The sequence below is a fragment of the Phocoena phocoena genome, chromosome 12 (genome assembly GCF_963924675.1).
Source record: "Phocoena phocoena chromosome 12, mPhoPho1.1, whole genome shotgun sequence".
Lineage (NCBI taxonomy): Eukaryota > Metazoa > Chordata > Mammalia > Artiodactyla > Phocoenidae > Phocoena > Phocoena phocoena.
In genome coordinates this window covers 19,999,767-20,016,287 of record NC_089230.1, presented here as the reverse complement: position 1 = coordinate 20,016,287, position 16,521 = coordinate 19,999,767, and the positions used below count along the sequence as shown (strand labels likewise).

Here is a 16,521-nt window from a genome sequence, read left to right as displayed (position 1 = left end):
CACACAAGAAGCCTTTGTCAGGGAATTTTGAAACTCATTTTTTATTGATGGTATAAGTGATATTTTAAATTTTGATGTGTCAAGCTAATAAACATAACTCGTTTTTCTTCGTTCGTTTTGCATTCACATTCAAACATTACAGAAAATCTTCTAACATGGATATTTGTCTTATTATGTTGAAACAGATGAAAACATGTTTTAGAGACTTCAACTACAAAAATGTGCTTTTTTTCTCACTTGGGAGATGGTTTCCTTAATTTCCTTTGTGAAATTTAAGATTCTCTTTGTTCTAATTTGGAGCTAAAATACTAAATAAGCAAATTCCACATTTGTAGCCAATATAACTTTTATTTTCATGGTGATTTGGATGAATGAAATTCCTTACCACAAGTGAGTGTTTTGGACTATATAATAGGCTTTCAAGCCAATGAATTTTCCTTTCCTCTCTCTAGGTATAGAAGCCTAAAGCATTTTAACTATGATGTCTGCCAGAGTTGCTTCTTTTCGGGTCGAACAGCAAAAGGTCACAAATTACATTACCCAATGGTGGAATATTGTATACCTGTGAGTACTGAGCCAGTGTTTGTTTATTTGGTTTTGCTTTAACATATTCCTTTTGAATTAGCTAGTGTCTAAAAGTATTCAGTTTATTTAGACTTAACCTTATTTGGAAAAAAATCCCTTTCAAGATCACTTAACCGTATCTTTTTTGTTGCTTTGTTTTCTTTTAAGCAAATACATTATGTTGAATTTATTAGCACAGAACAATTATACTTTTTTCAGAAAAATTAATTTATTAAATTTTATTTACATCTGTGTTTTAATATTAAACGTGGCATTCTTGGTAGCAAACTCCTGTGGTACGTGGGCCTCTCACTATCGTGGCCTCTCCCGTTGCGGAGCACAGGCTCCGGACGCACAGGCTCAGCGGCCATGGCTCACGGGCCCAGCCGTTCCGCGGCATGTGGGATCTTCCCAGACTGGGGCACGAACCCGTGTGCCCTGCCTCGGCAGGCAGACTCTCAACCACTGCGCCACCAGGGAAGCCCGAGATAGACTATATTTAATGTTTGTTACCATTATCTCTCCATTCGTTCAAATCCCACTTTTTTTTTTGCGGTACGCGGGCCTTTAACTGTTGTGACCCCTCCCTTTGCGGAGCACAGGCTCCGGCCGCGCAGGCTCAGCGGCCGTGGCTCACGGGCCCAGCCGCTGCGCGGCATGTGGGATCTTCCCGGACCAGGGCACGAACCCGCGTCTCCTGCATCGGCAGGCGGACTCTCAACCACTGCGCCACCAGGGAAGCCCCAAATCCCACTTTTTCACAAAAACAGCTTGACTCTTACTATGTGTGTGAAATCTTCCCAAATTCTTCTAGCTTCGCCTCACCAAAACACATCATTCTGTGGCCTCTAACAGTAGCCCCTACTTTACCAGTTAGTATTTGATTCCGTGTTATCTTGTATTGTTTTCTGTGTTGGTGTTTTTGCCTCCTCAACTATCTTTTTAATTCCTTGGGACAAGGATGACTCATACTTTTCTTACTATGCTTAGTTAATTCTGGTACATTATGTGCTCATATCTGACATTATAAATACTATTTATAGAATATTAAAGCTATAAAGAGTCTAAGAAACTAACTCATCCTTAATTTTTTAAAAAAAGACTAAGTCTTAGAGAAGGTAAGGATTTGTTCAAAGTTAGTGGCTTGGATTTAGTGGTTTAACTCCATTTGGGGAATTTTCTGTATGCTTGCTGGAATATTATATTTGTTGAGTACCTGTTATATACCAGGCATTTTGCTGGGGACTAGAGATACAGAAAACATATAATGAAAGAGAAAAAGAGGTCTTTATGTGGACAGATTCAACAGGACTATATATATTTTTTGAAGAATAAGTAAGCTTATAGAGCAAGATAATATTTAAATTTTTTTCTTGTTACCTGTGCACTGTATGTTTAAATTCCAGGATTAACATTTATTCTAAAAATAGTTACATTTTATGTTAAAGATATTCAAATTTTAAGTTTCTTTTTTATTGGAATAAGAGTTTATGATCATTTAATTTCACAGTGAAAATTACCATAATTGGATCTTTTTTTTTAAGTCTATATTCTCTATTTTAAATAACCAAATTTAATTCAAATTAGAAGCGTTTTTATATGGTAGGGCATAAAGTAGATAGTTCTTTAAATTAAAGAGCGAGGGTGATGAATTTCACATATGACTTATAAGAGTTCATGCAATTGCTGACAGTGAGAGAGAGCTGGATAGGGTTAAGTATGAGTGAAAAGGGAATGCTACTGGGGGAGGCATGAGTCACCAAGAGGTGAGTAAATTGACTGCTCCATTGCCACAAGAGTGCAGCTGAGGTTGGTTGGCAAGGATTTGCAGTCCGTGGCTCCATCATTGCTCAGTGGCTTTGAAATTAAAAGATGGTAGGTGCGACTGAAGGCCACGGGCTGCACGATTCAAAGGTGTTAATGGTACTGGGATTTATTTGGGCTATCCTCATGTTGAAGAAACCAAAGGGGGTTGAGGGGCTAGAGATTAAGATGATGGGGGCAAGAATTAGGAGTAAGAGGCAAAAGGTTTGAGTTAGTGTTAGTGGAAGTTTTTTCCAAGTTAAAGATTTGGGATTGAAAGATGTTTTGAGTTATGATGAAGCCTGACGTGTGGGCAGACCCCAGTATGTGATAGAAGTGGGACATAGGAGGTTTTGGAGATGAGATGGTGTTTAGAAGATCATCAGTTTGTCTTTAGAAGTGACAGATGATAGCGGCGTCTGGCCAAGTGCTGTCAAAGGGGAATGGATAGGCATATCGGTTTTTTTTGTTTTTTTTTTTTTGCGGTACGCGGGCCTCTCACTGTTGTGGCCTCTCCCGTTGTGGAGCACAGGCTCTGGACGCACAGGCTCAGCAGCCATGGCTCACAGGCCCAGCCGCTCCGCGGCATGTGGGATCCTCCCAGACCAGGGCACGAACCCGTGTCCCCTGCATAGGCAGGCAGACTCTCAACCACTGCGCCACCGGGGAAGCCCCATATCGATTTTAGTAGATGTTAAAGCTGAGGCTAAGGGGGAAATAGTATAAACCTCCTTTATTCTTGGCCTTTGATTTTACAGCCCATGATGGAGAGGATTGTAGGGGAGATGGTGTTATCATGGGAGCAACAGTACTCATCTCGTTCATAACTGCAATATGAAATTGCAGTTATGAACAACATGTAGGGGAATGTGTTCATAAGTAGACACAGAGTCATGCTAACAGCTAACAGGAAAGAAAAGTAATTAGAGGCTCTATGCATCTGCTGAGGGGCAGTGGCCCAATCCATGTAGGAAAAGTAGGGAAGTGGGGAAAGTCAATAGAGAGAATACTTACCCATTGGTAAATATAGCTATCAGGAACTGAAGCATTAGCCCAGATAAGAAGATGGTCTGAGAGTCATGTTAGCTCAGGTAGAAGGCATGAGATATTTGTAAAATTTTATTGCTAGAAAGGTCAGCAACATCAGCTACTCCCAGCATTCAAATTGTTAGGGATGCAATCATTGCAAAATTCTCTGCTTATGAACTGAGTTTGGACAGGACTAGTTTGTTCTGAGAGTTTCGTTGAGATTTTGGTGAGAAGAGAGGAGGACGGGAAAAGCTTATTAAAAGTCAACAACACTTAAAACAGATTGTATTGCATTTTTGCAGTTTTTAAACAAGTGCATGTTACTTTTTTTGTTTGTTTTTTGCGGTATGCGGGCCTCTCACTGCTGTGGCCCCTCCTGTTGCGGAGCACAGGCTCCGGACGTGCAGGCTCAGTGGCCATGGCTCACAGGCCCAGCCGCTCTGCGGCATGTGGGAGCCTCCCAGACCGGGGCACGAAGCCGTGCGCCCTGCATCAGCAGGCGGACCCCCAACTACTGCGCCACCAGGGAAGCCCGCATGTTACTTTTAAAGTATCAGGTTCAAGTATGTTCTTGTCAATATTGGCTAATATATGGGGATATAAAACAAAATTTCAACTTCTGGGAAATTAAATGCTTAAACATTCGCATTATAGGGGTCCCAGAAGGAGGAGAGAGAGGGAAAGGACCCAAGAAAATATTTGAAGAGATTATAGTCGAAAACTTCCCTAACATGGGAAAGGAAATAGCCACCCAAGTCCAGGAAATGCAGAGAGTCCTATACAGGATAAACACAAGGAGAAACACGTCAAGACACATACTAATCAAACTGACAAAAATTAAAGACAAAGAAAAATTATTAAAAACAACAAGGGAAAAACAACAAATACCTTACAAAGGAACTCCCATAAGGTTAACAGCTGATTTCTCAGCAGAAACTCTACAAGCCAGAAGGGAGTGGCATGATATACTTAAAGTGATGAAAGGGAAGAACATACAACCAAGATTACTCTACCTGGCAAGGATCTCATTCAGATTCGATGGAGAAACCAAAAGCTTTACAGACAAGCGAAAGCTAAGAGAATTCAGCACCACCAAACCAGCTCTACAACAAATGCTAAAGGAACTTCTCTAAGTGGGAAACACAAGAGAAGAAAAGGACCTACAAAAACAAACCCAAAACAATTAAGAAAATGGTCATAGGAACATACATATCGATAACTACCTTAAATATGAATGGATTAAATGCTCCATCCAAAAGACACAGGCTTGCTGAATGGATACAAAAACAAGACCCATATATCTGCTGTCTACAAGAGCCCCATTTCAGACCTAGGGACACATACAGACTGAAAGTGAGGGGATGGAAAAAGGTATTCCATGCAAATGGAAATCAAAAGAAAGCTGGAGTAGCAATACTCATATCAGATAAAATAGACTTTAAAATAAAGAATGTTACAAGAGACAAGGAAGGACACTACATAGTGATCAAGGGGTCAATTCTAGAAGGAGATATAACAATTATAAACATACGTGCACCCAACATAGGAGCACCTCAATACATAAGGCGACTACTAACAGCTATAGAAGAGAAAATCGACAGTAACACAATAATAGTGGGAGACTTTAACACCTCACTTACACCAATGGACAGATCATCCAGACAGAAAATTAATAAGGAAACACAAACTTTAAATGACACAATAGACCAGATAGATTTAATTGATATTTATAGGACATTCCATCCTAAAACAGGAGATTACACTTTCTTCTCAAGTGCACATGGAACACTCTCCAGGATAGATCACACCTTAGGTCACAAATCAAGCCTCAGTAAATTTAAGAAAATTGAAATCATATCAAGCATCTTTTCTGACCACAACATGAGATTAGAAATCAATTACAAGGAAAAAAAAGTAAAAAACATAAACACATGGAGGCTAAACAATACGTTACTAAATAACCAAGAGATCACTGAAGAAATCAAAAAGGAAATCAGAAAATACTTACAGACAAATGACAACAGAAACACGATAATCCAAAACCTATGGGATGCAGCAAAAGCAGTTTTAGGAGGGAGATTTATAGCAATACAATCCTCCCTCAAGAAGCAAGAAAATTCTCAAACAATCTAACCTTACACCTAAAGGAACTAGAGAAAGAAGAATAAACAAAACCCATAGTAGAAGGAAAGAAATCATAAAGATCAGAGCAAAAATAAATGAAACAGAAACAAAGAAAACAATAGCAAAGAGCAATAAAACTAAAATTAAAAAATGAAAAAGGAGAAGTTACAATGGATACCACAGAAATACAGAGCATCATAAGAGACTACTACAAGCAACTCTGTGCCAAAAAAATGGACAACCTGGAAGAAATGGACGAATTCTTAGAAAGGTATAACCTTCCAAGACTGAACCAGGAAGAAATAGAAAATATGAACAGACCAATCACAAGTAATGAAATTGAAACTGATTAAATATCTTCCAACAAACAAGAGTCCAGGACCAGAAGGCTTCACAGTTGAATTCTATCAAACATTTAGAGAAGAGCTAACACCCATCCTTCTCAAACGCTTCCAAAAAATTGCAGAGGAAGGAACGCTCCCAAACTCATTATACGAGGCCACAATCACCCTGATACAGAACCAAAGATACTACAAAAAAGGAAAATTACAGACCAATATCACTGATGAATATAGATGCAAAAATCCTCAAGAAAATATTAGCAAACACAATCCAACAACACATTAAAAGGATCATACACCATGATCAAGTGGGATTTATCCCAGGGCTGCAAGGATTCTTGAATATATACAAGTCAATCAATGTGATACACCATATTAACAAATTAAAGAATAAAAACCATATGATCATCTCAATAGATGCAGAAAAGTCTTTTGACAAAATTCAACACCGACTTATGATAAAAACTCTCCAGAAGGTGGGCATAGAGGGAACCTACCTCAAAATAATAAAGGCCATATATGACAAAGCACAGCAAACAACATTCTCAGTGGTGAAAAACTAAAAGCATTTCCTCTAAGATCAGGAACACAACAAGGGTGTCCACTCTCACCACTATTATTCAACAGAGTTTTGGAAGTCCTAGCCACAGCAATAAGAGAAGGAAAAGAGATAAAAGGAATACAGATTGGAAAAGAAGAAGTAAAACTCACTGTTTGTGGATGACATGACCCTATACCTAGATAATCCTAAAGATGCCACCAGAAAACTACTAGAGTTAATCAGTGAATTTGGTAAAGTTGCAGGATACAGAATTAATGCACAGAAATCTCTTGCATTCCTCTACACTAACAACGATAGATCAGAAGGAGAAATTAAGGAAACAATCCCATTCACCATTGCAACAAAAAGAATAAAATACCTAGGAATAAACCTACCTAAGGAGGTAAAAGACCAGAAAACTATAAGACACGGATGAAAGAAATCAAAGATGACACAAACAGATGGGGGGATATACCATGCTCTTGGATTGGAACAATCAATATTGTGAAAATGGCTATATTACCCAAAGCAATCTACAGATTCAATGCAATCCCTATCAAATTACCAAAGGCATTTTTTACAGAACTAGAACAAAGAATCTTAAATTTTGTATGGAGACACAGAAGACCCCAAATAGCCAAAGCAATATTGAGGGAAAAAAATGGAGCTGGAGGAATCAAACTCCCTGACTTCAGACTATACTACAAAACTACAATAATCAAGACAATATGGTACTGGCACAGACACAGAAATATAGATCAATGGAACAGGATAGAAAGCCCAGAGATAAACCCACACACCTATGGTCAACTAATCCATGACAAAGGAGGAGAGGATATATGGAGAAAAGACAGTCTCTTCAATAAGTGGTGCTGGGAAAACTGGGCAGCTACATGTAAAAGAATGAAATTAGAACACTCCCTACACCATACACAAAAGTAAACTCAAAATGTATTAAAGACCTAAATGTAAGGCCAGACACTATAAAACTCTTAGAGGAAAACATAGGAAGAACACTCTTTGATATAAATCACAGGAAGATCTTTTTTGATCCACCTCCTAGAGTAATGGAAATAAAAACAAAAGTACACAAATGGGACCTAATGAAACTTAAAAGTTTTTGCAAACCAAAGGAAACCATAAACAAGACGAAAAGACAACCCTCAGAATGGGAGAAAATATTTGCAAATGAATCAACAGACAAAGGATTAATCTCCAAAACATATAAACAGCTCATGCAGCTCAATATTAAAGAAACAAACAACCCAATCAAAAACTGGGCAGAAGACCTAAATAGACATTTCTGCAAAGAAGACTTACAGATGGCCAAGAGGCACCTGAAGAGCTGCTCAACATCACTAATCATTAGAGAAATACAGATCAAAACTACAATGAGGTATCACCTCACACAGGTTAGAATGGGCATCATTAGAAAATCTACAAACAACAAATCCTGGAGAGGGTGTGGAGAAAAGGGAACCCTCTTGCACTGTTGGTGGGAATGTAAATTGATACAGCCACTATGGAGAACAGTATGGAGGTTCCTTAAAAAACTAAAAATAGAATTACCGCATGACCCAGCAATCCCACTATTGGGCGTATACACTGAGAAAACCATAATTCAAAGACACATGTACCCCAATGTTCATTGCAGCACTATTTACAATAGCCAGGTCATGGAAGCAACCTAAATGCCCATCGAGAGACAAATGGATAAAGAAGATGCGGGTTGTTTATATATATATATAATATATATATATATATATATACACACACACACACATACATACATATACCCAATGGAATATTACTCAGCCATAAAAAGGCACGAAATTAGGTCATTTGCAGAGATGTGGATGGACCTAGAGACTGTCACACAGAGTGAAGTAAGCCAGAAAGAGAAAAACAAATGTCGTACATTAAAGCCTGTATGTGGAATTTAGAAAAATGGTACAGATGAACCGGTTTGTAATGCAGAAAGAGAGACACAGCTGTAGAGAACAAACATATGGACACCGATGGGGGAAAGCCAGGGTCGGGGGTGGTAGGATGAACTGGGAGATTGGGATTGGTATATATCCACTAATATGTATAAAGTAGATAACGAATAAGAACCTGCTGTATAAAAGCTGCATACCAGCTTACACAGGATTTTTTGGGATTTGGGTAGAGAGTTACATGGACAGACTTATGCCAGGCTACATTTTATATTATCTCACTGCTTCTTAATAGCAGCATAACAGAGGAAAGTATATTTTAAAGTATTCACATACCCACTTGTCTGTGTAGGTTCAGTTTTTAAATGTTTTTCACAGTGAGTCACCTTCATTAGATTTCCAAAAATGACAATTTGAAGGACAGTCCTCATTTGGATGTGAGAGTTCTTATGTGCTTGTTAAAAATGAGTCCAGAAGGATTTGGGGGAGATGGTGGTAGCAGTGACTTCAGAGTTTTCAATCTCTTTTGCCTTTGCCATTTTCTTCCCATTTGTAAAGTAGTTACATAAAAAGAGGCAGAGATCTAGACAGCAAAACCAAACCTCTGGATAATATTTACAACAAAACTAGGTAATGGGATATCCTCCAAATAAATCTAGGTGGTAACAAACCACCACCAGTCACAAAACTTGCTACATATTGTTGGGGAGGAAAAAATTTACCTCTACCCGTCTACGTTCTTCTGACTGGTCTAATAATTAAATTGACGTGAGACAGACTAACAAGAGAAAATCAAAGTTTAATTTTGTGCATACGAGAGACTCAAAGAAGTGACCAAAGCAGGCAGTTTTGTACCTTTTAGGCAAAAAAACCCCAATAACTTTGTGAAGAACCGACGAGACAAAGAAACTTTGGCTTGGCTACCAGTTACGGAAGAATCTAAGCAGATGGTTCCCACAGCTTTCTCAGCCTTGAATTCCCTATTTCTAGCCATAAGGAAGGATGTTTCTCTGTGTCCTGGTGCAGGGAGGGTACCTTTTACATGGAAGATTATTTCCTGCTTTCAGGGGGACAAAGCATAGGGTCAGACTGTTCTTGCCCTGGCTGTTTCTCAATTAATTTAATCAATACGCCCCCTTTGGCATATTTTGGGGTAACAGAACATAGGAAAGAGTTAGAAATAAAAGAAAAATAATTTCAGAAATTGAGACTAATTAATTTTAGTCTTAATAAACAGAGCAGATAAATACCATAAAAGAAATAGAAGGTGAATAAGAGGCAAACCTTAAAACTTAAAAAGAAGTGAAGAAAGCAATATAAGGGATTCAAGAGAAAGTGACAAATACTGAAGATAGGCCAGAAAAAAAAGGACTGGAAGTATGGATAGTATGAGTCCCTGAAGAAGAAACCCAAGATAAGGTAGAACAAACACTAAAAATAAAAATTAAAGGGACTTCCCTGGCGGTCCAGTGGCTAAGACTCCATGCTTCCACTGCAGGGGGCGTGGGTTTGATCTCTGGTTGGGGAGCTAAGATCCTGCATGCGTCATGGGGTCGCCAAAGATAAAAAATAAAACAATAAAATAAAATTTAAAAACAAGGAAAACTAATCAAGTCTACTTCCAAAAAAATCTTTTTGAAGAAAATCTTTCCTCCCTCAAAAAAAAAAAAAAAAAAACCCCAGAAGAACAAGAAAAAGTGAATCTGTACACTGAAAGAGTATATTATGCCTGAGAACACTAACTCAGAATGATCAACGCTATGACATATTCTGGTAAAATTAATGGACTTTAAAATAAAAAAAAAAAATCCTTTGGTCATTTAAACAAAAGGAAAAAATGACTTAAAAAGGAAAGAAAATTAAATAACTATCAGACTTTTCAACTGCAATACTTTATACCGAAGGAAAATGGAGGAACATACTTAAGAAACTCAAGGGAAAAATATATGAGCTAAGGATTTCATATCCAGAAAAACCAACTTTCTAGTAACTAGCAAAGGACACAGGAAATGCATCATCAACATATAAGAGCTCAGGTAATATTGGTCCTATGAGCACTTCTTGGGGAATTTGTTAGAGACCAAAGTAACTAGAGACATAACATCCTACGGGCTGATGGAGAGCATTAACTATATTGTTACCAGTAGAACTTAAACAAAATGGGACAACAAGGAAGAGGCTCCTACTGGCCAAAGATGGGACAGTTTGAGCTTCAATAATGATAATATAGTTGACCCTTGAACGCAGCAACCTCCTGGAGAGTGGAAAATCCACGTAACCTTTACAGTGGGCCCTCCACATCCACGGTTTGTGTAGTGCTATAGTACATATTTAGTGAAAACAATCTGTGTATGAGTGGACCCGCGTCATTCAAACCCATGTTGTTCAAGGGTCAACAGTAATTGCAGTAGATCAAAACTCATCAAATATGTTAATGTATGAATTCATAATGATATTTTAAAACAATTTCAAATTGGTCTTCTTTGGAAGATGGTAGGAAACCAATTCATTACAGGGAAAATTGGTCAATAAAAGAGAAAAATCAAACCTGTAATCCTGCCTTTCCTGCATCAACTTTACTATTGAGTGACTAAATGGATGAGGGGGATGTCCTTAAAATTTTTTTCAACTAAAAATGAATGGTAGAATTAGAATATCACCATTTTAAAGCCCTCATTGGATGGATATAGGCATTTAGCATGAAAGCTACTAGGATTATGTAAGAGAGATGACCACACATCACGTGTCTCCTATAATCCTACCAAACACCGCTGATAATCTCGCCAAAAGAGCAAACCTGAGTCTCACTGAGTCTCATGCATTCTCTGGATCCAGCTGCCAATTTGCAGGATATCCAAAGGAACATGCTAAACTGCAACCAGCAAAATCCTACTCTTGAAAACTTCACAGGTTGAATTGCCTGAGTTTCCAACAGAAAAATTGTAATGAAATGGCAAGTATGAAGAAGAAATCTGGTAGACTAAAAGTGACTTAAAATATACAGATTTTAAAAAATGAGCTAGACTAAACTATAGTATCTAGAGACAAACATTGGGGTGATGAAACTATTTTTAAAACACAAGGAAGTTATTGTAAAAATGAGGATGCTGGTTTTAGAGAGGTGGGAAGCAGTTATGACTGGAATGAGGCTTCTGAAATGTCCAACAAAGTTCAATTTCCTGGGCTTCCCTGGTGGTACAGTGGTTGGGAGTCTGCCTGCCGATGCAGGGTACACGGGTTCGTGCCCCGGTCCGGGAAGATCCCACATGTTGCGGAGCGGCTGGGCCCGTGAGCCATGGCCGCTGAGCCTGCGCATCCGGAGCCTGTGCTCCGCAACGGGAGAGGCCACAGCAGTGAGAGGCCCGCGTACCGCAAAAAAAAAAAAAGTTCAATTTCCTGACTGGATGGTATTCACCATATAATTTATTTTATTAAACCAGGTGCCTGTTGTATATAGTTTTATATATCTGTGGTTTATTTTGCAATAAAAAGGATTAAAAAATAAAACAGTCCATGGGCTTCCCTGGTGGCGCAGTGGTTGAGAGTCCGCCTGCCGATGCAGGGGACACGGGTTTGTGCCCTGGTCTGGGAAAATCCCACATGCCGCGGAGCGGCTGGGCCTGTGAGCCATGGCCGCTGAGCCTGAGCGTCCGGCGCCTGTGCTCCGCAATGGGAGAGGCCACAACAGTGAGAGGCCCGCGTACCGAAAAAATAAAATAAAATAAAATAAAAAATAAATAAATGAAACAGTCCAATTACAGCCATTTGAAGAGTGGTTATCTCTGGGTGACAGAAGAGCTGGCAATTTTAATTTTTAACCTTTTTCTCTTCCATGTGTATTTTTTTTCTAATTGTACTTGCACTGAACATTTCTTACATATGCAATTTGAAAGTTATAAAATGACATTTCAATATAAATTTTGTAAAACTCAGCCACAGGGTATCTTAGTAGTAGTACTTTATTTAAAATAAAGGCAAAATTCAGACTATAATAATAGTTTAGTCAATGGCTATGGCTTCTTTTTCTTACAAAACTTAAGACTGTTCCGTTTTTCATGGAGACGTGATATAGCTCTGGTATGGTGAAAAGACCCAGGTTTGCAAGAGCAGCTCTTGCCTTACTGACCTTGTCAATCTGAATCCCTGAAAACCTTAGTGTCAGTTTCCTTTTGGGTCAAAATAGTGATGATACTCTCACTGCCCTTGATAGTAAAAAAAAAAGATTGAAAGAAAGCTATTTATAAGGTGAGACTTCTGTGCTAATATATTACCCTCGTTACATCTAATGAGATCTACAAAGTCTTTTGTTCTTTTTATTTCTTTTCTTACAGCAATAAGTGAAAACCTAGTCTTTTGAGAAATGCATGGATAACTTAACATGCTGGATAATTTTTGTAGTAATGAACGATCCTTTCGATTTCATCTTCGTATCATAATATCAATAGTTGTTTGCTTTAAAAATAACAAGAATAACTCTGTCTCCATACTAGCATGGAGACAGAGTTGAGTTTGATGATATTCATTATGCTAGGTGGGTGGTCCTCTGTTCAGCTTTTTACCAAACTGTTGCTTCAAACAGAGAAATATTAGGTACTGTTATTAGATAGGAAATTAGATCAAATATGTACAAATATATTTAAGCCTTTTTTTTTGGCCACGCCATGCGGCATGCAGGATCTTAGTTCCCTGACCGGGTATTGAACCTGCACCTCCAACATTGGAAGTGCAGTGTCCTCACCGCTGGACTGCCAGGGAATACCCTATTTTAACCTTTTTTGGTGAGAAAATAGGCATAATTCACTTTCTTGGCTCTATCCCAGCTAAAGAATCACATTCCTGTGGGATGAATTACTTTTCACTTTTCCTTTTAATATTGCATAAAGTTTATGGCATTAGTGAATTTAGTGCCCTTAGATTACAACTGCTGGTGGTAGTTTTTTTTCCTCATTAGCGCTGTATATGAGAACGCACTCATTTTTTCTAAATATCAAATTTGAGCATTATCTGAAACCCCTGCTATAACTTTTTGGGAGGCAGGTAGGTGTTTTTTGTTTGTTTTTTGTTGGTCGGTTGGTTTTGCTTTGTTCTTCCATGTCCTGAATGTATTTAGCTAAAGAATGTGTGATGCGGAATTGGACTTGTACTTTTAACGATGTGTCATTTTTTTCCCAAGCAAGAGTTCACATTGAAACCAAAATAGAGATAAGCTAGAAGAACATTATACTAAGTAAAAGAAGCCAGTCACAAAAGACCACATGTTATTTGATTCCATTTATAAGAAATGTCCAGAATGGACAAATCCACAGGAACAGAAAGTAGATTAGTGGTTGCCAGAGGCTGAGGGGAGGAGATGGGGGTGGGGAGAGGGGTGGGAATGATTGCTAATCGGTACAGGCTTTCTTTCTTTTTGAGGTGATGATGATGTTCTAGAATTAGATTGTGGTGATGGTTGCACAGCGCCATGAATATACTAAAGGCCACTGTATTGTACGCTGTCCTGGCTGAGGCAGACTGGGGAAGTGACCCGGTGCCTTGCCCACCTGGCCTTTTCTCCCACCCGCCCCACTCAGGGCTGCCTGAGTTAAAGACCTGGATATGGCTTGAAAATCACTGGCCCGAGCAATAAAAACCTTCTTATTGCCAGATGGAAATGGACCAAGTAAAAGCTGGAGGCCGTTACTTCTTTATCTCCTTGTATATTAACAGTGTGTTAAGGACAGACATAGAAATAAATTGGGTCATAAATGCTTATTATTGCATGGGGCCTTCTTTTTGTATTTCTATCATGGAAAGCTTCTTCCTTTTTTTGTCTCTTTACCAAAACATTCAGGATAAACATATGTATAAACTTAATGATCTGTGGTTGTGATACCCATTGCTAAAAGTCCAAATGTCCTTTATAGTAGTGATATATCCTTTTGGCTTTATTCTCTGTAGCAGGCATTGTGTCTCTAAATATTGCCTTCTTTACTCCCAACTGTGTTCTGCTTCTTTCTCCTGTTCTGCCTGGTTAGATTTTAATACCCCCAAACAATCCTCTTATAGCAACCCTTTTTCCTCTACAGAGTGCCTTGGATTTTTTTTTTCCCCCGTTAATAGCTCATTTTCTACACTTTATATTTGGGAGGGTCTGTACCTATATAACTGCAGGTATTATATAGTTTTTTCTTTGTTATTCAGGAAAAGATTTGACATTGTGGGTCTGATAGCAAGGCCTACTGAGAATGTGGGCTTTGCTTGCTATACATATCCTTTTAAATAAAGCAAAGATTGATGTATAAATAGCTTGGGCTGATTTATGTTTTCTCTCTGCTCTGCAAGCTTAGAGAATCAAAAGTTTCCTTAACTGTTTACTAGAAGACATATTTAGGTGGAATGGGAGCAAATAGAAAGTAACAAAACCACATAAGCGTTGACTCAATTCAGTTGTTTTAAAAAATAATTACATTTTGTTAAACTTCTATTTGCATGAGTCTTGGGCATGCTTGTCATGAGGGAAAAGACAGATGGGGAGGGTGCAAGTCCTGGAGGGAAGCAGGTGGCAGGTAAGTCAATATATTTAGTACTCAGTTTGTTATCATAGAAAAGTCCTCTGGTTTCGCTTTGTAAAGAGGTTGGCATGAGGTCTGTCTAGCTGTAGAAGGGATAGCCAGCTAGGAGTCAGATGACCAAGGTTTCAGTTCAGTTCTGCACACATCACTATTTTAAATACACTTTCAGAAGGACTAAAGTTGATGTCTGTTTAACATATTCCCCAAAAAACTAGAATTGATGATACAGAGTAGAAAACTGGGGCTCATTGAGTGGATGAGGGCTTGGGAGTTGGGGTAGATTTCAGCCCACCTCACCCTAAATGATTAGTAACTAGTCATCTTGAAATGCTTCTTTAAAAAGTCACATTTTATATGGCCATTAGTAATTCAGTCCATGTCGAATAATTATATATTTGTATGGTTGGAAAAGAACAAGAATCTGACAGTATTTCTTGCAATACAGAGAACCAGTGTGGCCCTGCACTTTCTCTCTTGTGTATTTCTCTTTTCTAGATTACAATATATGTTGACTTGTACAGGCTGTATATATAGCTCAGCCTGATTTATTCACCTTAGTTAAAACCATATAATATCCAGAATACTTCATCATCACCAAATGTTTAGTAACATATTGCAGCTTTTTTAGTGAAAGGAATCAACCAATAAGATTGCCAAAACTAATTTTACTTTTAGGCCCGATTTTTAACATATTGGGGAAATTATCTACTTATGGTGTATGCTCAACAGAAAATTTAAAATTGTAAACTAATTGCTGGATATATTTAATGATGAGTCCTGAGTGCCATGTGTTATGACCTTGTGCACTATTCCAAAAATACATAAAGCTACTGAAACTGTGGTCATGTAATTGCATCAGTTTACATCTACTCTAATTTGATTGTAGATAGTTGTCTCCTTCCTTCCATTTTAATGAGAAAAGTGTGATTTTTTCAACCTCATAGACAACATCTGGGGAAGATGTACGGGACTTCACAAAGGTGCTGAAGAATAAGTTCAGATCGAAGAAATACTTTGCCAAACATCCTCGGCTTGGCTACCTGCCTGTCCAGACAGTTCTTGAAGGTGACAACTTAGAGACGTAAGTTTACTTTTACTATTAAAACTTGTATTTGTATATGCTCTGATATCTGCTACTTTTATGTTAGTGACAAAAGAGAAATCTGATACCAAAAAAGAATTTGTGTTTTGGTAAAATGTTTCATTTTAAAAGAGGTAAAATAAACTTGGAATCAGTCTTCACAACATGAATTTTGACTGTTTGCTTTTGATGGCACAGCAAAACTTCCAGGTTTAATTTTGCCTGTGTTCCTAAACATGAAATAGACAAAATTTCTTAAAAGTATATAATTTGAGTTTACAAACATAAATGAAACAAAGCTTCAAGTAACAAAATTACTTTGGGATTATAAAGCAGAGAATAGCAATTTATAGCCTGAAATGAAAAGAACAAGAAATTTTAAAGTGAGCCAGAAGAAATGAAAGAGCAAATTTTAAATTACTAAACAATTATACATCAAGATCAAAATAAATATGATTTTAAATCTTTGAATCACTTTTTAAAAATATCAGCATAAATATGCCTGCCAAGGCAGTTTTCTTGTGCTTGAATCTTGGGGGGAATTAACTTT

General features: G+C 38.0%; 1 protein-coding gene across 1 annotated transcript in view; it reads left to right on the top strand.

Annotated features, from left to right (window-relative positions):
• UTRN (utrophin) overlaps positions 1 to 16,521 on the top strand; it is a 482,739-nt gene that overhangs the window by 448,339 nt on the left and 17,879 nt on the right. The window contains exons 64-65 of the mRNA XM_065888619.1: positions 453 to 564; positions 15,835 to 15,971. Coding sequence (XP_065744691.1) covers positions 453 to 564; positions 15,835 to 15,971 — 249 coding nt within the window. The remainder of the gene's footprint in view (positions 1 to 452; positions 565 to 15,834; positions 15,972 to 16,521) is intronic.